The sequence below is a fragment of the Gigantopelta aegis genome, chromosome 8 (assembly GCF_016097555.1).
Source record: "Gigantopelta aegis isolate Gae_Host chromosome 8, Gae_host_genome, whole genome shotgun sequence".
Taxonomy (NCBI): Eukaryota; Metazoa; Mollusca; class Gastropoda; order Neomphalida; family Peltospiridae; genus Gigantopelta; species Gigantopelta aegis.
This window is the reverse complement of record NC_054706.1, coordinates 51771300-51792102: the sequence shown is the minus strand read 5'-3', so window position 1 is coordinate 51792102 and position 20803 is coordinate 51771300. Positions and strand designations below refer to the sequence as shown.

Genomic DNA, 20803 nt, shown 5'->3' with positions numbered 1-20803 from the left:
TCAGTATTCGGCACCATTCCCCCGCCATCTCTTAAAGGCTATGTCGTTTTTCATTCCCAATCTGAATATAAATAATTACCATTTTTATTACTATATAAAGATATATTTTGAAAACGATCAGGCTAAAACTTCCCTCCCTCCCTCCTCCCCCATCCCTCCCCCTCTCTCTCTCTCTCTCTCTCTCTCTCTCTCTCTCTCTCTCTCTCTCTCTCTCTCTCTCTCTCTCTCTCTCTCTCTCTCTCTCTCTCTCTCTCTCTCTCTCCTAAATAAACACTTATGTTGCTTTATAAATGACGTTTGTGTGTTCATACATGCATGGAATTTTGTTCCTTGGCATAAACTATATTATTATTTCTTATAAGATAGCATTGTTACGATTGTACCCTCGATTTTAATACGATTATCGGATCACTGATCAGTTACTTTGCCATCAAAATGTCGCTCGTTTGCCTGTTTCTTCCTTCCTTCCTTTCTCCTTCATTTATTCATCCATCCATCCATTCATTTATTCCTCCATTCACTAGTCAACAGAAAAACTAATTTTAGGGTCTCCGGGAAATGGGAGGAAGATACATATAGGGAACATTAAAAAGAATACATTGCAAGTGTCGTGGAACATAATTATAATTGCAGTAATATTAAATCATGTTTTTATTAAAATAAAAAAAAACAATTATTACGGTTCCATTATTACATTTTTATTATTAACATACTATTTTTTTTTACCGACACGTTTTTATTTAATTGTACTTAATATACTATTAATTCGTTCCGTTACTTTTTTAACATTTTAATTTTTATACCCACCAGTTGTTTATCAACAATTTTGGGCCATGAGAAATGAAGTCAGCAGGATAATACGCAGTTTTGTAAGGTAACAAAGTCTGAGAATGGAATAATATAGTTTATTGAATGTTGGTAAAATGATAGTTCTAACTCAGTAACTGGTGTTAGGAGGGCACCGCGGTGTGATAAGTGAATATTGAATGTCTAAGATCGACCTCGAACTCGTTCAGAGAATGAGAAATTGGGTGACAGTCCGAGTGTGACAGTGGCGAGGGTGACTGGGTCTAGAAGGAAGGTAGGAAATGTTTTATTTAACGACGCTTTCAACACATTTTATTTACGGTTATATGGCATCAGACATATGGTTAAGCACTATACAGATATTGAGAGAGGAAACCCGCTATCACCACTTCATGGACTACTCTTTTTCGATTAGCAGCAAGGGATCTTATATAATATATGCAACATCCCATAGAGAGGATAACACATACCACAGCCTTTGATATACTAGTCATAGTGCACTGGCTGGAATGAGAAATAGCCAAATAGGCTCACCAATGGGGATCGATCCTAGCAGAGACTGGGTCTGATGCCCGCACCCCACCAGGGACCAGACAACTCGGACTGGGGGACAACTCGGTCCAGACATCTCGGCCACGGGGCCGAGTTGTCCGAGACTACTCAGCCCCATTATTAGACTGATAGACTGCTGTGACACATTATATGCGTGTTAAGTATGATAGTTGGCCATGTCGTAGTAATAATAATGAATTATACTGATAGATACCGCTAACTATATGGTCACCATTAAGAATGACAATTGTGTGTGTCGTAGGCGCATATCATAGTGTCGGATGGGTTTCTAGAAGTATTGTACTATAAAAATAACGCAAAAGACATCATTTGCCAAATTCCCACATTTATTACATTAAATACATACGCACATACCAACAGAACACATATACATAAATAGTTATAATCAATAAATAAAACACCAATCACCAAAAGAACATAGAAATAAAACGTCCAACAAAAGATAAAAGTCAGTGTGCAACAGGGGCGTACAGCTTTCCACAGGCAGACAGGAATCTCGAAGTGGACACTTCACCATCTGTGCAGCATCCCCACAGTTCGAATATTTTCCCCTGCAGATTCCTGAAAGCCTTCCTCTGTCGTCGTCGCATCTTCCTCTCTGAGACGAACGGGCATGTCAGAGGAACCAGCCTGGCTTCAGTGTGGAGCATGGGAACCAACTTGTAGAAGGGAGGGGCTGTTCCAAGGGCACAGTGGTTCAGTCGGTGATGCCAGCCCTCCACATCGTTGTTGGTCCTCACACTCTGGTTGAAGACTGACCAGGCGTTCACAGACCACACGCTGCTCCTCATCCAGGTGCGGTCCACATAGTCCATGAGGGTCACCAGTCCTTGAACTTGTGTTCCTCTTCTAAGACCGTCGAAGGCTAAATGGATCAACAATTTATCAATTTAACAAAAAACAAAAAACACATTCTTTTATTTCTATGAGAATACTTTAATTTAAAAAACAACACTTGTTCAACAATATTGTTCAACTCCGGGCCGAGTTGTCTCGCGGTGGGCCGGGTTGTCTCAGAACTCTGGGCCGAGCTGTCTCGACGTGGGCCGAGTTGTCTGGGCCGAGTTGTCCTCCGGGCCGAGTTGTCTGGCATTCACCCCACCCATTGATCAATGGTAACAGGTCATTTCGCCCTTATTACTAGTTCACCCGAGTCGTTTTGAGCAGAGTCGATTCATACTTCCAACCGAGTCGTTTCGCCCCATGTTTCAATTCGCCCTAATTTTTATTTTATTAATAAAGTACATTTATTCATTGATTTGTCCTATATCCATCGATTTTTACATGTCAGACATTGCGATCTATATTGCGTGTTTATAAAAATAAAAATAAAAATAATATAATTTTGTTTATTTCCAATGTCATTAACTCAAACCATATGCACGAAATACATACAGGCCTTAGATCATATACAGACAATGTATTCACATTAATAATTAATTTATGAACAGTCACACTGCATACTACTTATGTAGATTTCACCTAGCTTCAGCTAACAGAAAGTAAACAGCTGATAAGGCATTAATATCCAAAGACAGAAAATTACCTAATATTTGGTAATGAATAATTACAGAAGAAAAAAATACTTCAAAACTATAATAAATATATTTATTTTGGGGGGTGAAATGACTCGGTACGAACGAGATTTAGGGCGAACCAACCCTCGGTGAATAGGACTAAGGGCGAAACAATGCAGTGTTCGAAATAGTTTTGGGGCGAAACAACCCAGATTCTTGATCAATTCATTGATTCAAAGTTAAACTTTGTTTTGTTTAATGGCACCACTAGAGCACATTGAATTATCAATAATTAATCACTGACTGTTGAATGTCACAAACATTTAGTAATTTGGACACTTAGACTAAATGTTTGTGGCATATGACAGTCTGTACTGCAAAGTGCCATCCAAACATCTGCACATGCGATGGTCATGACCATTGGCTATATGGTTAATACAGTACCATATCACTGCAAGTTGTGAATGATAATATCTTCAATAAAACAACAGCTATCTTGATCATTTATGACTTTTAAAAAAATGTATGTACATGTACATATATGTATATGTAAAGGAGCATAACATCGGCAAAATACAGACAATTATCATGAAGCTGCCACTGTAACAAACAATTGGGGTTTTTTAATCTGCAGAATACAATTCACAGGTGTTTGCAGAAAATATGTGTTGTTTACATTATACAGCATTTAATAGACAACACATTTTTAAGGGGGAAAACCTATGCATTGATCTTTAATCTGTTATGTTAAAGGGACATTCCTGAGTTTGCTGCAATTTTTAAGATGTTATCAACTAACCAAGACTTTTTAACTATTGTAATTACATATCAAATATATTTTTCTGACACTGATGTTCTAAACAAGAAAATATATTTAATATGTAAGTTTAATCATAGAAATATTTTATTAGTCAGAAAAATCTTACAATGCACCAAACTCAGGAGTGTCCCTTTAAATAAAAAAATTGTATTGTTTTTGGCAATGCATTGAGATGCCTTTACAGTCTAAAATGGTACAGTGTTTGCCGATACATTGGTTCCATTTTTGCTGAGGAAAATGGTTCCGTTTTGGTAGTGGTTCTTATATTTTAGCTTGATCCACTGACCATAACCCAAGAGGTAATTAAGCCATATACACAAACAACAAAAACTAATTAATATTTGGACAATTGCCATACAATAACATAACATTTAAGACATTCATTACTGACAAAGTTTTGAAGTAGTGGACATTCAGAATAGCAGGATGTTCACCTAAGCATGGTGGTTAGTTCAGCAGACTCAAGCCAAGATAGGTTTTAAATTTATTTTTTTAATTCTGTATAATATTTTATCATGTCTCTCTTTTTTTGTATTTTCAGATTATTCTTGCAGTATATGTGATGACCTAAGAATGTCTACCAGAAGCATTAACAGTCTCCGGTTTAATCAAGATCATAGTATGTATTCAGGTTTACAAGGGGTGTCAGGACTAGCTCTGGGTGAGCAGACAATTTCACCAAATTATCTACTAAACTTAAAAATTGCACAAACCCAGATATTTTCTAACAAAATGTCAATTATTTCATAAAATTATTTTGCCAAATAAAAATAAAATTTGCCAAGTGTTTTTTAAATTCACAATTGCCGAATTTGGCAAGTGCCAGAGCTAGCCCTGGGTGTGTATTAAGTGGTTTGGTGTCTGCTGGCTGGAAACTAAGTTTATCCATATAAATATATTATGTAGGAACATTTAATGTGTTAAAAAAAAAAGTACTTTTTTTATTACAATTTAGTTGATTGGTACTCTATTATGTATACTGGGAGCCAAAATAAATGCAATTAAATACAAATACCTTTAAATAATCCTCATAATGCAAATTATCATATATCATAGTAAAACAGAAACTATTCTTTGAAATGTCTGTTGGCTTGAAATCACAAAATTGCTCCATTTTAATTTTATCTATGTATTTTTCATCATCACCTAAAACATCACATTTTATTATTATTTTGCACCTCACATTTATTTGGAGCATCTTTGTCAATTTTGATTACTGACATATATTATCTTTATCCTATAACTTATTCATGATATCTATGTCATAAACCCATGTGGTAATTTAGTGTATTAAGTAACCCTTGTAATAATGGTATGCATATTTAAAGGTATATGCAAATTTGCAAGGTCTCTAGATGATAATGTATTGCTGTCAATGGGTCATTTGTTTACAAGCCAACAACACTTATATACCTGAGCATAATGTTTTCATAAGATTTAGTTAAAATGTCTGACGTTAAAGTACTTTATGCTAATTGTGATAACATCATTACCAGTTGATGCGACTTTAGTACTGTGATTTACTACAAATTGAATTAAAATGTTATTTTAGAAGTGTTATAGGATTAATTAAAAAACTCTGTTGACAAATCCTCTATTTATTTAACTTTAATATTGCTATACAAATATTGTTTTAAATTTTAGGTTGTTTTACTTGTGCCTCAAATTCTGGATTGAAGATTTACAATGTGGAACCACTCACACAGAAGCTCTATCTGGGTAAGTTATATACGTTGTGGCTTGTTAAATTTACTAATGGTTATGAAATTAGTATTATTGAAAATGGGCATTAACCCCAAAACAAATTGTGAAACATTTGAATAGGGGGATGAATGGGTAGATGGAGCATATTTTCTTGCATGAATATATGATACACAATACATACAGACAGACAAACATATGCATACATACATAAAAAATGTTGTTCTTGTTTTTTTGGGTAGTTTTTTTTACAGATATTCAAATTAATGTTCGCACTAACATGACTATATAAATGTATGTATGTTCCACAAAATGTATAAAAGTTACATTGAAAATTGTAGTACTCTACTAGCTTAAATGTACTCAAAGAATGAAGAAATTCAGACTTTGTTCAGGTGGAAGGTAATCTGTATGTATTACCGGCCTCAGTGGTGTCGTGGTTAAGCTATCGGACATAAGGCTGGTAGGTAGTGGGTTCATAGTCCGGTACCGGCTTCCACCCAGAGCGAGTTTTAACGACTCAATGGGTAGGTGTAAGACCATTACAACGTCTTTATAACTAACAACTAACCCACTGTTCTGGACAGACAGCCCATATAGCTGAGGTGTGTGCCAAGGACAGTGTGCTTGAACCTTAATTGGAAGGAAGGAAGGAAATGGTTTATTTAATGATGCACTCAACACATTTTATTTACAGTTATATAGCGTAGGACATATGGTTAAGGACCACACAGATATTGAGGGAGGAAACCCACTGTCGCCACTTCATGGGCTACTCTTTTCGATTAGCAGCAAGGGATCTTTTGTATGCACTATCCCATAGACAGGATAGCACATACCACGGCCTTTGATATACCAGTTGTGGGGCACTGACCAGAGTAAGAAATAGCCCAATGGGCCCACCGATGGGGATCAATCCCAAACCGATCGCGCATCAAGCGAGCACTTTACCACTGGGCTACGTCTCGCCTTTTAACCTTAATTGGATATAAGTACGTAAATAAGTGGAACTGAAAAGTGTGTATTTCTCTATTAGGTGTGGACTCTGTTGGCAGTTTGGCAAGTGCAGAGATGCTGTTCCGCAGTAATTTGATAGCTCTAGTGTGTATTTCTCTATTAGGTGTGGACTCTGTTGGCAGTTTGGCAAGTGCAGAGATGCTGTTCCCCAGTAATCTGATAGCTCTAGTGTGTATTTCTCTATTAGGTGTGGACTCTGTTGGCAGTTTGGCAAGTGCAGAGATGCTGTTCCGCAGTAATCTGATAGCTCTAGTAGGAGGCGGCAACACACCCAAGTTTGACGAGAAAGCTGGTAAGTATTATGTAATGGGGAAAATATTTTTACAGGACTTTTAACACCATACAAATTATATTTTGTTTGAATCCAGACTCATTACCTTTTAGAAAGTCCGAAGGTTCAACACTAACCCTACTACAATAATAAAACATTGTAGTAGCTACCAAACAAAGTATCACACAGTGACCTCTTAAGTCATGTCAGCACAGCTGTATTTATTCCAATGAGCTCTGTTTGGTTACAGCTCTATAGTTTGAAGGTTCAGTAGTCCGAAGGTTCAACACTAACCCTACTACAATAATAAAACATTGTAGTAGCTACCAAACAAAGTATCACACAGTGACCTCTTAAGTCATGTCAGCACAGCTGTATTTATTCCAATGAGCTCTGTTTGGTTACAGCTCTATAGTCTGAAGGTTCAGTAGTCCAAAGGTTCAACACTAACCCTACTACAATAATAAAACATTGTAGTAGCTACCAAACAAAGTATCACACAGTTACCTCTTAAGTCATGTCAGCACAGCTGTATTTATTCCAATGAGCTCTGTTTGGTTACAGCTCTGTAGTCTGAAGGTTCAGTAGTCCGAAGGTTCAACACTAACCCTACTACAATAATAAAACATTGTAGTAGCTACCAAACAAAGTATCACACAGTGACCTCTTAAGTCATGTCAGCACAGCTGTATTTATTCCAATGAGCTCTGTTTGGTTACAGCTCTGTAGTCTGAAGGTTCAGTAGTCCGAAGGTTCAACACTAACCCTACTACAATAATAAAACATTGTAGTAGCTACCAAACAAAGTATCACACAGTGACCTCTTAAGTCATGTCAGCACAGCTGTATTTATTCCAATGAGCTCTGTTTGGTTACAGCTCTATAGTCTGAAGGTTCAGTAGTTCAGTAGTCCGAAGGTTCAACACTAACCCTACTACAATAATAAAACATTGTAGTAGCTACCAAACAAAGTATCACACAGTGACCTCTTAAGTCATGTCAGCACAGCTGTATTTATTCCAATGAGCTCTGTTTGGTTACAGCTCTATAGTCTGAAGGTTCAGTAGTCCGAAGGTTCAACACTAACCCTACTACAATAATAAAACATTGTAGTAGCTACCAAACAAAGTATCACACAGTGACCTCTTAAGTCATGTCAGCACAGCTGTATTTATTCCAATGAGCTCTGTTTGGATACAGCTCTATAGTCTGAAGGTTCAGTAGTCCGAAGGTTCAACACTAACCCTACTACAATAATAAAACATTGTAGTAGCTACCAAACAAAGTATCACACAGTGACCTCTTAAGTCATGTCAGCACAGCTGTATTTATTCCAATGAGCTCTGTTCGGTTACAGCTCTGTAGTCTGAAGGTTCAGTAGTCCGAAGGTTCAACACTAACCCTACTACAATAATAAAACATTGTAGTAGCTACCAAACAAAGTATCACACAGTGACCTCTTAAGTCATGTCAGCACAGCTGTATTTATTCCAATGAGCTCTGTTTCGGTTACAGCTCTATAGTCTGAAGGTTCAGTAGTCCGAAGGTTCAACACTAACCCTACTACAATAATAAAACATTGTAGTAGCTACCAAACAAAGTATCACACAGTGACCTCTTAAGTCATGTCAGCACAGCTGTATTTATTCCAATGAGCTCTGTTTGGTTACAGCTCTATAGTCTGAAGGTTCAGTAGTCCGAAGGTTCAACACTAACCCTACTACAATAATAAAACATTGTAGGAGCTACCAAACAAAGTATCACACAGTGACCTCTTAAGTCATGTCAGCACAGCTGTATTTATTCCAATGAGCTCTGTTCGGTTACAGCTCTGTAGTCTGAAGGTTCAGTAGTCCGAAGGTTCAACACTAACCCTAACTCTAGGTTCAGTAATCTGAGGGTTCAGTAGTCCGACGGTTTATAGACCTAACCCCGGACCATTGAACCTTCGGACTATTGAACCTTCGGACTATAGAGTGGTCTCCCTCTGTTCCGTGCATGATTTGATTTAGTAAACTACTCTGGGAGTGGCAGTCCTCCTTTTGGCAATCAAAAGGATGTATTGTCCAGTAAAGAGTGTGTTTGGAAGTAGCTGTCCTATAGATGAGGCACTAGATAGATTCATGGAATCAACAACTATTTTGCCAAATGCCCATTCAACTGCATTGTGCAGAGATTCAGTCTTGACCTCTCACCTCGAATACGGTAATATGAATATTGATGAAGCTGCTTTAGTGTTCAGAATTGGTGGAAATTTTGTTATCATTCATCATGATTTTAAAAATTTACTAGCCATGATTAAAAATTCACTAGCCCTACTTTAATTTAAGTTAATACAATTTTACTAAATAATAATAATCAGATATGTCACCTAAAGAGGGAGATAGAACTTAAAAACACTAACATTGGGGGTTGGGGTGGGGTTATGATATTCATATTTACAAAATAAACATAACTGCAACATTTGACCGAAAACATTTCACTAGCCCATGGCAATAGTAATTATTTACTAGCCCAACACTGAATATCACTAGCCATGAGAGTGCGGCTACCATAATCTAGAGGCCCTGGTTTGCACCAACCAGTCAGTGATCAACTAATAATTGACTAAAGTGCATTGTGATATGGGGATCTTCATTTTTTTAAATCTGTGTACTGCTTCTAACAATATACTCTTTTTGAGGTACACTTCTGAATTGTAATTTTAATAACAAATATCAGTTGAGTATGAAATTAATATATTATTGTCATCTGCTGAAACGAATAAAAGGTAACCTAAATTGAACCATTAACTTCATTTGTGTACTAAGAACCACGTAACATGAAGGGAACTAACTCTATAAATCATTTGGTTGTACTTGAACAAATCAATTCCTATTGCCGATAATGTTAACATTTACTAATAAAACTGATATAAGCAGTGTATCAACACACCCAGGAAGTACAGCAATAAAAAGTGTGGCACCTCACATCTAATCTACCTGCAAGAAAATGGGGGGGTCACATAACATTTAAGAGATCTAATTAATGTTTTTAACAGCAACCGTCATTTTTGCTGAAAATTGCAGTTCCATTTTTGGGGGTACCCCGCATTAGTTTCAACCTCTGATATATATTGCATAACAACTGTATAACAAATAAAAGTGTATTTATTTATTGTCAATGGATAATAGTATTTGTACAAATAATCAATGTCACATATTACTACCAATCACACTCACAGCTGCTTTTACTCTGTAAATATTTGACAGTGCACCTCGAACTTTGACACGGAACTCTCTTCTTTGGTACTATGCAACCTGGAACTTGTACAGGATTAATTGGTCAAATGAACCATTCAGTGCCTATTGTCCGAACCAAATTGTTAACAACTACGAAAAATTACTCTCCTACCTTTAATTGCCGTTAGATTTCCTCCAAAGTTTGTCCAGACACAAATCTTGAAAAAAACATTACAATGACACAGATTCCACATACCAGATGATAACCATGTCACCTATATCGACATCGCTGAGCGCGCATAGGGAAAAAAGCATGTAATTTTGTATCAGCTGCCATTTTGACTTTTTATGGAATATTCTTCAATAGGGGTGAAAGGATAGGACTTAATCTAACAACGTCATAACATGTTATGATATAAAAGCAAACGTGATGACGTCTTATTATTATTATTTTTTATTATTATTATTATTATTATTTTAATGATACCACTAGAGATCATCGATTTCACAGTAATTGTGTCACATACTTTGGAGGCTTTAAACCCTCTTGAAGAGTATTCCATAAACAAGCAACGTGGCAGACGGCAGAAAACTGCATGTATTTTTCCCTATGCAATCTCAGCAAAGACAATATCGGCAACATCGTTGCAGTCTCGTGTGTGGAATCTGTATATTTGTAGTGGTTTTTTTGCGATTTGTGTCTGGACAAACTTTGGAGGAAATCTAATGGCAATTAAAGGTAAGAGAGTAATTTTTTGTAGTTGTTAACAATTTGGTTCAGACAATAAGAAGAGCACTACTTTACCTCTCAGGGCAAGTTGATGCTTAATGGACCACATATGCATGTTTAGTTGAATTTTGTACAGGTATTTTATGAAATGGCCAGTCAGGATTTCTTTGAATGCAGCTTGTTAATATAACTTATTTTATTGTTGTTTTCTAGTGTTAATATGGGATAACTGTCAGAGGAATCCTGCACAGAAAGTTGTGATGGATATAACATTTGCCCAGCCAGTAGTAGCGGTCCGAGTCCAAAGAGACAGGTATATGTGTGGGCGTATTACATAATTCATTCAAAAGAATGGTTTGCAATGATTTGTAACAGACACCATTTTGGAAGTGAATAGGTCAGTATGTATTAAGTTGAAAAAATAATAAAAGAAAAAAGGTCTGTTGGTTTTTAAGATTCAATCAGGCAACTATGTATGGTTGGCTAATAAGATCGCTTAACCTTTTTACAGTGCAGTGGCACACAGTGTGCTGTCAATTTAATTACACTGTGGACATGAAGGTACACTGTGTGCTGCTAAAAGATTCAATCTTCAATCAGTGTTTTCCCTAGCTTGTTTTAGCATGGTGCAGCACCATGCCTCAATAGCCTAGCACCATCTTGCCTTAATTAGCGCCATGCTGTCCTGAGATTAAACAAGCCTTTTTTAGTAATTAAATCTAAAACTGCCTTTATAAAATACCAAAAAAGGTATTATTAATTAATAAAATATGCCTTTTATATCTTTGGCCATTCATTTATTAAAGCAAGCACATAAATTATTTTAATGTTTATTTCAATTAATTTTTGTGTATTTTTAATGAAATACAAGTGCCCTGAAAATGGTGAAAATGCCCCAAAAGTGTCTGGTCTACCATGCCTTGCCAATATTCTAGGGAAATCACTAAGATTGACATTACGAAAAGGTTCAGTCAGTGACGCCATTCCAGCACAGACACAAAAAGGTTTAAAATAATAATGTAGATACTGCAAGTAGAACCCGACATAATGTATGACTATTTCCTTTCTGCAAAGAGTGACTTTATAGTATCTTGTATATCAATGTATTTTAAGCAGTATATAAAGATGACCTACTGATAAAGCAATGTTTCCAAGTCGGATTTAGTTGTGGTTTTCACAGCCTGACTGATACACTTAAAAAGATAGTTGTGTTTGGACAAGATGGGTGTGCATTGCTGTTTAAAAATTATTTATATCTTAAATTATGTTTAATTGCAGTGAGTGAAAATGTTTATGTTTTTCAGGTTGATTGTGGTTTTAAGAAACCAGGTGCATGTGTTCTCTTTTCCTAACAACCCTCAAAAGCTGTATGGTTTTGAGACTCGAGATAACCCAAAAGGTTTGTGATGTGTGAAAAAAATTTGAATTCTGCGATCAACATTTAATCATTTATTTCCAAGTAGTAGACATTATCTTTTTGTTGATGTTATTATTAAGTAAATCAAATAACGTGATGGTTTATGAAACATGAACGTTGCATTTAGTAAAGGAACCCACTCACGAAAAAAAAAAAAAAAAAAAAAAAAAAAAAAATTTGCCCACAATTTCAAAGGTGCATTGAGTATACAAGCACCCATAAATGCATGCTGAAAATAATTGAGGTTGACATTATTATTATTTAATATTTAAAATTAATTATCTTGACAGTTTAGACTCATTCTTCAGAAAGTGTGAATTTTGTACTGGAAAAAAATGAAAGAAATATTAGGCCTATCCCATAGATTATTTCTGGCCTTTTCATTCATAGTATATGTATTTTCGTAATATTCTTATAGATTGGTTTTTGGTGTTTTAAATATTATGTATTTTGTCTTGAAGAAATAACTAAAATGAGAGTTACACATGTATGCTCCAGGATTCAACCATTATGTATGTTTATATTATTTAGATTTACAAATAAAATGATAGTTGAAATTTAACAGTGTTAAAATATATTTTTGTAGGTCTGACAGAAGTGAGCACATTTGCAAGAACTTTGGTTTTTCCAGGACCCAAATGTGGAAGTGTACAAATTGTTGTAAGTGGAATATAACATCTATAATTAATTCAGATTTATCTTTTTATAAGTCATACTTGTAAATAATTTATCATTTTCATGATTGGTGATGTCTGCTTGCTGGATTAAATTATTTACCATCCCAAATGGAAAGAAAGAAATGTTTTATTTAATGACGCACTCATCACATTTTATTTACGGTTATATGGTTAAGGACCACACATATTTTAAGAGGAAACCCGCTGCCGCCATTACGTGGGCAACTCTTTCTGATTAGCAGCAAGGGATCTTTTATTTGCGCTTCCCATAGGCAGGATAGCACAAACCATGGCCTTTGTTGAACCAGTTATGGATCACTGGTCGGTGCAAGTGGTTTTCACCTACCCATTGAGCCTTGCGGAGCACTCACTTGGGGTTCGGAGTCGGTATCTGGATTAAAAATCCCATGCCTCGACTGGGATCCGAACCCAGTACCTACCAGCCTGTAGACCGATGGCCTAACCACTATGCCACCGAGGTCGGTCATCCCAAATGGTGTTCTTGTGCCTATAATATTTATAGCCATGAAATATATAACATTCAGTTTAAGTGTGGGGGACATAACCCTGTTTTAAATTGCTTGCCATATCTGCATCCAATCTAGTGTTGATCCCTGTCAGTGTGCCCATTGGGCTATATTTTGTTTCATAATTGGGGTAACAGGTTGTGGTATGTACTATCCTGTCTGTTGGATGAAGCATATAAAAGATCCCTTGCTGCTTATAAAAAAAAGAGTAGCCAGTGGCATGGTAGCAGCAGATTTCCACTTTCATTACCTGTTTTGTCCTTAAGCATATGTCTGATGCCATATAACTGTAAATAAAAATGTGTGTTAAGTTCATTGTTAAATAAAATATTTGTTGGTGTTTTTTGTAATTGATATGATTTAAAACCATATTTTCATGTCAGTTTATTATTTGCTGATGTACTTGATATATTACTTATCTCCAAACTATATTATTTATCTGGATTAGGATCTGGAAAGTCTCAAACCTGATCTGACAGTTTCACCAGTAACAATAAATGCTCACCAGGGGGAGCTTGCATGTCTTGCACTGGATCAGAAAGGAACTTTGTTAGCAACGGCATCCAGAAAGGCAAGTTTGTGTAATATTTCTCATTTATAGCAAGAGCTAGAATTTAGTCTTGATGTAGTATCAGTTTTCCATTTCTTTAACAGAACTTGTTAATATGCCACCAAATCAGATGGCATGGACATCTTTTAAAATTCTACTATGCTTTCTATTACAATCAGGGGCGGCACAGTGTAAAAAATAGCAGTACGGCTTGAGGTTGTTAGACTCTCCTTTCAAATTCACCAGTGAAGGACATTTTCAGAGATACATCATATATAACCAACCACACACACACACACCCCTCCCCCCCAAAAAATAAAATAAAATAAAAGGTGGTACAGCCATGCACCGCCCCTGACAATGAATCAGTGAATATCTTATTATGTATGGTTGTTTTTTTAATGTACAGTGAAACCCCTCAATACCGGACATCCATGGGACCAAGTAAAATGTCCGGTTTTCAGAGGTGTCCGGTTTTCAGGGGTTGAAAATTGACATGAAAATGAAACACTAGTAACATCTATTCAACTACGCAAAGCCAACATATACTTTTGCTTACTCTTTATTTCGCTAAACAAACATTTAAAAAACTCATTCACAGAATAGGAAGGCAGCAAATTAAATTCCCTGTTATTTGTGTCAATCTTTGAAGCAAATCATGAGACATGTTTGTGAAGGATCACATTTAAGACCTTAAAACACACTCGTAACTTAATAAAGACATCTAACCCAAACCCGAACTCCGCTAATGTTAACCATAATTACAACACAATCAATGTGTTTACAGTAAGTAGTTAACTCCATACCAAAGCTTGCGATCAGTCCTTTTAATTGTTTATTGTCAACTTGCTAATCTTGCCTGCTGAGCGGTACCTGTACTGTATGCAGCGGTGATTACACTGATAACAGCGATCTCGAGCATGCGCATATTGCACTAGCCATCGGTGTTCACAGACAGGTGGGCGCCATATTGATTGGTATCGGTTTGATCGTCCGGTTTTCAGGGGTAGGATTTACACTAAGTTGACACATTGGGACCTGAATTGTTTGTCCGGTGTTCAGTTTAGAGGGGTTTCCGGTTTAGAGGGGTAAAATACATGTATAGTGTTAAAAGATGTGTAAATCACGGAACCGCGGAAAACGTCCGGTTTTGAGGGGATTCCGGTTTAGAGGGGGTCCGGTGTTGAGGGGTTTCACTGTATATTATTCTGGTCTGAATTATATTATTAAAACTTAAATTGTTATTTAAAAGTATTGTTTTGAAAGTTACTAAGTTGCAAAAATAAAAAACGAAATTAAACTTAATACTTAGATATTTTTATTAACACTTAATATTATGTATTTCATTTTAACAGTAGAATGACGTAGATCTATAGTTTCTACATTTGTTTGATGTCTGCAGGGCACCCTGATTCGTGTGTTTGATCTGACAACAAAGAAGTTGGTTGTAGAGTTACGACGGGGTGCTGATCCAGCTCTGCTATACTGGTAAGTAGCTTGTGTTTTATATATATTATCTACATGCTACAACTTCCAAAATGCTCTGAACTAGTCTTCACACTGTGCTTTGTTCAAACAGAAAATTGTTCAACAGTCCTTCATGCCTAAGATGTGCAATCACACCTGCGCGCCAAAGCACACCGTATTTAATCTCGGATTTTTTTTTTTTATCATCAACCTAAAATATATTGTAACAGCACACCTCCCGACGGTTGTTTGAAAAGAAGCTACTTTAACCTCAGCCAGCCTCAGTGATTGCTTAATGTGTTCTAGATTCAAAACTTTGTTTTGTCAGTATGTGCAAGCTTTAGTCAATATTTGTCCTATGGAATGCAAATCACTCGCCTGGGGCTTATGAGGTGAGTGATTTGTCACTTGTCTGATATTTTCCAACATGAAGAACTGGTTTGGCCTTCAAAATAATGAGAATATGGGACTGTTCAGGAATTAGGTAACCGTAAGGTGACTGGAGGCAGGGTTGTTTCATGAATGAAGTGAGAGGTACCATTTGAATACCAGCCAATTTATTGTCTGCTGAGAATGCAAGAATTTTATATTTTGGAACAGACGATCTAATAACATTCATTTATTGTGAGATTTCTTTGTTGCAGCATCTCCTTCAGCCCAGACTCTGCTTTCTTGTGTGCTTCTAGTGACAAAGGAACCATTCACATCTTTGCTGTCAAAGACACCAAGCTGAACAGGACATCTACGTGAGTAGAAGGGTTTTATACAATTATGTAAATGTTCATTATTCTAAATGAACACTTTTAACATAAAATAACATAATGTTTTCCTAGAAAGTCTTTCTTTGTTTTTGTGTTGTTTTTTTGCAAAGAGGATTAACTCTTGTTTTTTCTTCTTAAAATATTTAAAGTAACAAAATACATTGAATCTCTATGTTAATCTATTGTAGTATTATTTACTAAATAATTGTAAATTCAGTATTAGTACATATTATTTGCAGGTTTAAGAAGATGGGATTCCTAGGACCCTATGTCGAGTCTCAGTGGGGTCTGGCCAGTTTCACAGTAGCAGCCGAGTGTGCTTGTATCTGTGCCTTTGAAAATGGACATTCTGTTATAGGTAGGTCTTTGGAGCACAATTGTCCTGTAGAGAAACCTATTATTTCCTCCTGCATCTAATACAAATGTACATGTACTTAATTTTAATTCATATTATATCAGACAGTTAAAATGATCTGGTCAGTTTTGTTTTCATGGATTGACCTTTTGATTGGCAATCTTTTGTTAAGTCAAATACATATTAGTTGTTAATTCGTCAACCTTCCTGAAACAAATTGAGTAGGTCCTTTTACTATTTTACTGTCTGTATATTTGGCAGTTATAACAGTACTAATGTGGGAGCTTAATGACCCATCTTAACTGTAACCTTAATTATTTTACTTAAATATGATTCTTAACAAATTTGTTTTGCTTACGTTTTTTGGAGATTTCATTTATATCAAATTACTGTCATCATTCATTTATAAGGTTAATATTTTGCAGCTGCCTGCGTTGACGGAACATTTCACAAATATGTGTTCACTACAGATGGAAACTGTAATCGTGAGTCGTACGATGTATTCATGGATATTGATGAAGATATGGAATAATCACGAGTCGTACGATATATTGATGGATATGGATGTAGATATGGAATAATCATGAGTCGTACGATATATTGATGGATATGGATGTAGATATGGGATAATCGAGAGTCGTACGATGTATTCATGGATATGGATGTAGATATGGAATAATCGCGAGTCGTACTATGTATTCATGGATATTGAAGAAGATATGGAATAATTGCGAGTCGTACGATGTATTTATGGATATGGATGAAGATATGGCAAAACTCAGAATACAACTGATTATGTAGGTTCTTGGTAATCATGGTGAATTACAGTCTATGATGAGGTGTTGACTCAAATTGTGTCACTTTTGTGAACATTGAACATTCTAGTTTACCATTCAGAAGAAATATTCATCAAGAGAAGAAAGTATTGTTTTTATACTTGATGTATATATTAGAATTGCTATGTTGTTGCTGTTGTAGTCATGAATAATTTTATTCTTTTAATTTATTTTTAATGGAGGTTAAGCTGTTCAAGATTTTGACAAATCAAAATAGACATTTATTCCTCTTTAGGTTATCACTTGATGGCATCATGGCAGTACACATTTAAAATAAAATAACAGCACAAAGATGTCTTTTTTCCTATACATGAAGCAAATATTTATAATTCAAGGCATCTTCAACAGAATTATCTTTGTGAAGCCATGAGGTTACTGCCTCGAGAACATGCTAATAAAAAACCCAGTTGTGGTGTAACCTTGAATGAACTGAATGGGTATGAATATGTATATGTGTGAGCGCGCACAGGCCCATAGATACCAGGGGAGGGCTCTGCCCCCATCCCCCAACATGAGGATGAAAATGTACTTTTTAAAAACAATTTGCTACTCTGTATAAATAAATGGTAAAAATATATGTTGTGACTCCTCCCCCCACCCCACCCCCCATTAAAGGCTGTGACCCCCTCCACTAGAAATTGTTTGTGCCCTCTTCCCCCTATTTCAGATATCGGTCATATGGATCTGATATGTGTGTGTGTGGCAAAGACCATTTTTAAAACACACACAAAAATGTAAAACAATTTGTGGGTTTTATTAACCACATCCCACTGTTCCACCACGGCATGGGCAGACTACATGTAATGGAATCTGTGAATAAAAAGAAATAATTTAAAACTTGATAAAGGTGTTGCAAATTTTTTTTTAAATAAATATTAAGGACACCTGTACTGTTGTAATCCACTGAAGTTGTTGTATTATTGTGTTATAGTGTTGAATTACCACTCTGGAGGGAGAATTACCACCAAATTGAATCCCATCGATGACAATGGTAACATTGCTACAACTGCCACATGCCACCATTTAGTGAATATATACACTACAGCTGCACAAATATATATATATATATATATATATTTTTTTTTTTATCCCACTGCCCCCTTTTCCTTTTTCTCCTTTGAATTCAATCTCATTTCTTCCCGATCTGGCAACTCCTATCTTTTAACTTCTTTTGCTGTTCACCTCCACATCCCAGTCATTGTCTCTCCAACCGCGACAGGTACTTGTCTCTTGTGGCTATCTGTGCCACACACCTGCCATTCCCCATCAGCTGTTAGCTGTGGGCTTAGTCTGACCACTTCGGGGAGTATTTAGTAGTTACTTCTGGCATTGTTAAGAGGCACTTATAACCACCTACAATGCACCCCTACTACCGGCGGTCGTTAGTGCTGTGGGTCAGACTAGCTTTATTAGCGGCAGAGGATAAGGATGCCAGGTGGGTGCAGGGAAATACACAGAGACTGCACCCATGGAGGAAGTTGAGACAGGTAGGTGATGGTGTTGACAGCTCAGAAGACAGAGTCGGAGGAAACTGACAGAAAGGGTCGAAACAGATTGAAATTGTAGCACAGATATAAATACTACAACACTTCAACCTTAATGTCAAAGAAAATGGGAACTTAAGTTGCAGTTCGAACATACTTTTTGACCAACATAGTTCCACACAGATATGGCTGTGTTAATTAGCATATTTGAAGCTCAGTTATATAACCTGGTGTGACTATAGATTTCATCTCTCTTGTCCGTCCGTCTGTCCCAATTATAGTTTTTCTGGTGTGTTTTTTCACAATGCCGTGAGATATTGAGCTGAAATTTTGTGCATAAGTTTATCTCGTATTAATACAGATCGTTTGACTTTCATAGCGATTTACCCATTTTTGACAATTATGGCCCTTTAACTTACGGTAGGAAATACGAAAATGTGTTTTCAACTCTCTTTTTGTGTGTGTGTGTGTGTGCAATGTCTTAAGATAATGAGCTGAAATCACATTGTTACAGATCAAATTTGACTTTCATGTCGATTTACCCATTTTTGAACTTTGGAGATTAAGAAAAATAATAATTCCAGATCCGTTTTTGGCAATGCCTCAAAATATTGAACTGAAATTTTGTGTATAGCTTTGTCATCTTATGTCACAAATAAAGTTCGAATTTCTTGGCGATTTACCCATTTTCACAATTATAGTCCTTGAATTTTGGAGATAAGAAAATTTGTACGGCTTGGTAGGGGACATGTATTGCTTTTAAATTTACCAGTACTCTCAGAATGCTTGTTTTCTTAATGTTTTATTAAGGATGTACGAAACTAGCATGACTATGGTAGGTAATAGATCCTTATTATATAAGATTTAGTGAAATATCTTAAAATATCGGTGAAATAAGTGTTATCTGTCACTCGGTGACGATAACACATTTTAGAGTGAAAATTTCACTATTTCACTCTAAAATGTGTTATTGTCACTGTAGAAAGTGTTATCTTCACTGTAAGAAAGCCGGAACTATTTTGCTGTTGGCATTTTAAAAATAAAGGTAAATTGCCAAAAGTTATATAATAAATAGAAAATTTAATGTTTTTTGTTAAATATGATTTAGATCTCATCTCGTGAAGTTTGCAATCATATCACGCAAGTGCAACCCCTGAGATATAATTGCAAACTTCACTCGATGAGATATAAATCATATTTGACAAAAACATGAAATATCCTCTATATATTGATTAGTTGAGACTTGTTCCTGGGGAGTAATTTTTAACTCCTCGTAGCATATGAATCTATATTGTATCAATATGGTAATATCACAACTGGCTCCCCAAAGTCTTAAGTTAGGGGAGTAATTGATCATTCCCCTCAATTTTGTTCACAGTGAAAGAAAGAAAGAAATGTTTTAACGATGCACTCAACACATTTTATTTAGTTATATGGCATCAGACCACACAGATTTTGAGAGGAAACCTGCTGTCGCCACTACATGGGCTACTCTTTCCGATTAGCAACAAGGGATCTTTTATTTGCACTTCCCACAGGCAGGATAGCACAAACCATGGCCTTTGTTGAACCAGTTATGGATCACTGGTCGGTGAAGTGGTTTACACCTACCCATTGAGCCTTGCGGAGCACTCACTCAGGGTTTGGAGTCGGTATCTGGATTAAAAATCCCATGCCTCGACTAGGATCCGAACCCAGTACCTACCAGCCTGTAGACTAATGACCTAACCATGACGCCACTGAGGCCGGTCTGTTCACAGTGAGGTCTGGATATTAACATACTTGTTAATCAACATTCAGGCGTGTTCTAACTAGCCTGAAGAATATAATATTATTAAAGCATTTAATACTTTTCTGCAGAAAACAACAAAATACACAAACATTTTTAAAACCTTTTTAATGTCGGATTGCAAATAATACTACTAGAAATAAACACAACACAAATTATAATAAATAAAAAAACAAGCTATGTAAGATACAATACACTTGTCTGCAATGTCTGTAGCAAACACCAAATAATGTTGCTACGGATTAATAAATTTAAGGTAAATGAATACTAGGCCAAAATTGAC

At 36.1% G+C, this 20803-nt stretch overlaps 2 protein-coding genes across 3 annotated transcripts; one reads left to right on the top strand and one right to left on the bottom strand.

The window, feature by feature from the left end:
• The first annotated feature begins 809 nt into the window (after positions 1 to 809).
• LOC121378641 (WD repeat domain phosphoinositide-interacting protein 4-like) lies at positions 810 to 18087 on the top strand. Of its 2 annotated transcripts, none has more exons than XM_041506907.1 (12): positions 810 to 874; positions 4259 to 4336; positions 5362 to 5436; positions 6623 to 6727; positions 10871 to 10970; positions 11962 to 12056; positions 12661 to 12734; positions 13727 to 13849; positions 15231 to 15316; positions 15940 to 16041; positions 16296 to 16414; positions 16837 to 18087. In XM_041506907.1, the coding sequence occupies exons 2-12, from the start codon at positions 4291 to 4293 to the stop codon at positions 16941 to 16943; spliced, it is 1032 nt and encodes a 343-aa protein (XP_041362841.1). In that variant the 5' UTR covers positions 810 to 874; positions 4259 to 4290; the 3' UTR covers positions 16944 to 18087. The 2 variants fall into 2 exon arrangements, with proteins under 2 accessions (XP_041362841.1, XP_041362842.1); XM_041506908.1 differs by lacking the exon at positions 810 to 874 and adding an exon at positions 923 to 1081.
• LOC121379714 lies at positions 1830 to 2585 on the bottom strand. The gene is made up of 2 exons (XM_041508365.1): positions 2561 to 2585; positions 1830 to 2245 (listed from the first exon to the last, which is right to left on the bottom strand). The coding sequence occupies exons 1-2, from the start codon at positions 2583 to 2585 to the stop codon at positions 1830 to 1832; spliced, it is 441 nt and encodes a 146-aa protein (XP_041364299.1).
• Positions 18088 to 20803: the final 2716 nt, after the last annotated feature.

Coding starts and splice junctions, on each gene's coding strand:
- LOC121379714 (XM_041508365.1), bottom strand. CDS start 2,585: ATGGGGCGAAACGACTCGGTTGGAA. Junction 2,246..2,560: donor GCGAAACGACTCGGTTGGAA/GTATGAATCGAC, acceptor TGATCCATTTAG/CCTTCGACGGTCTTAGAAGA.
- LOC121378641 (XM_041506907.1), top strand. CDS start 4,291: ATGTCTACCAGAAGCATTAACAGTCTCCGGTTTAATCAAGATCATA. Junction 13,850..15,230: donor TAGCAACGGCATCCAGAAAG/GCAAGTTTGTGT, acceptor TGATGTCTGCAG/GGCACCCTGATTCGTGTGTT. Junction 16,415..16,836: donor AAATGGACATTCTGTTATAG/GTAGGTCTTTGG, acceptor AATATTTTGCAG/CTGCCTGCGTTGACGGAACA.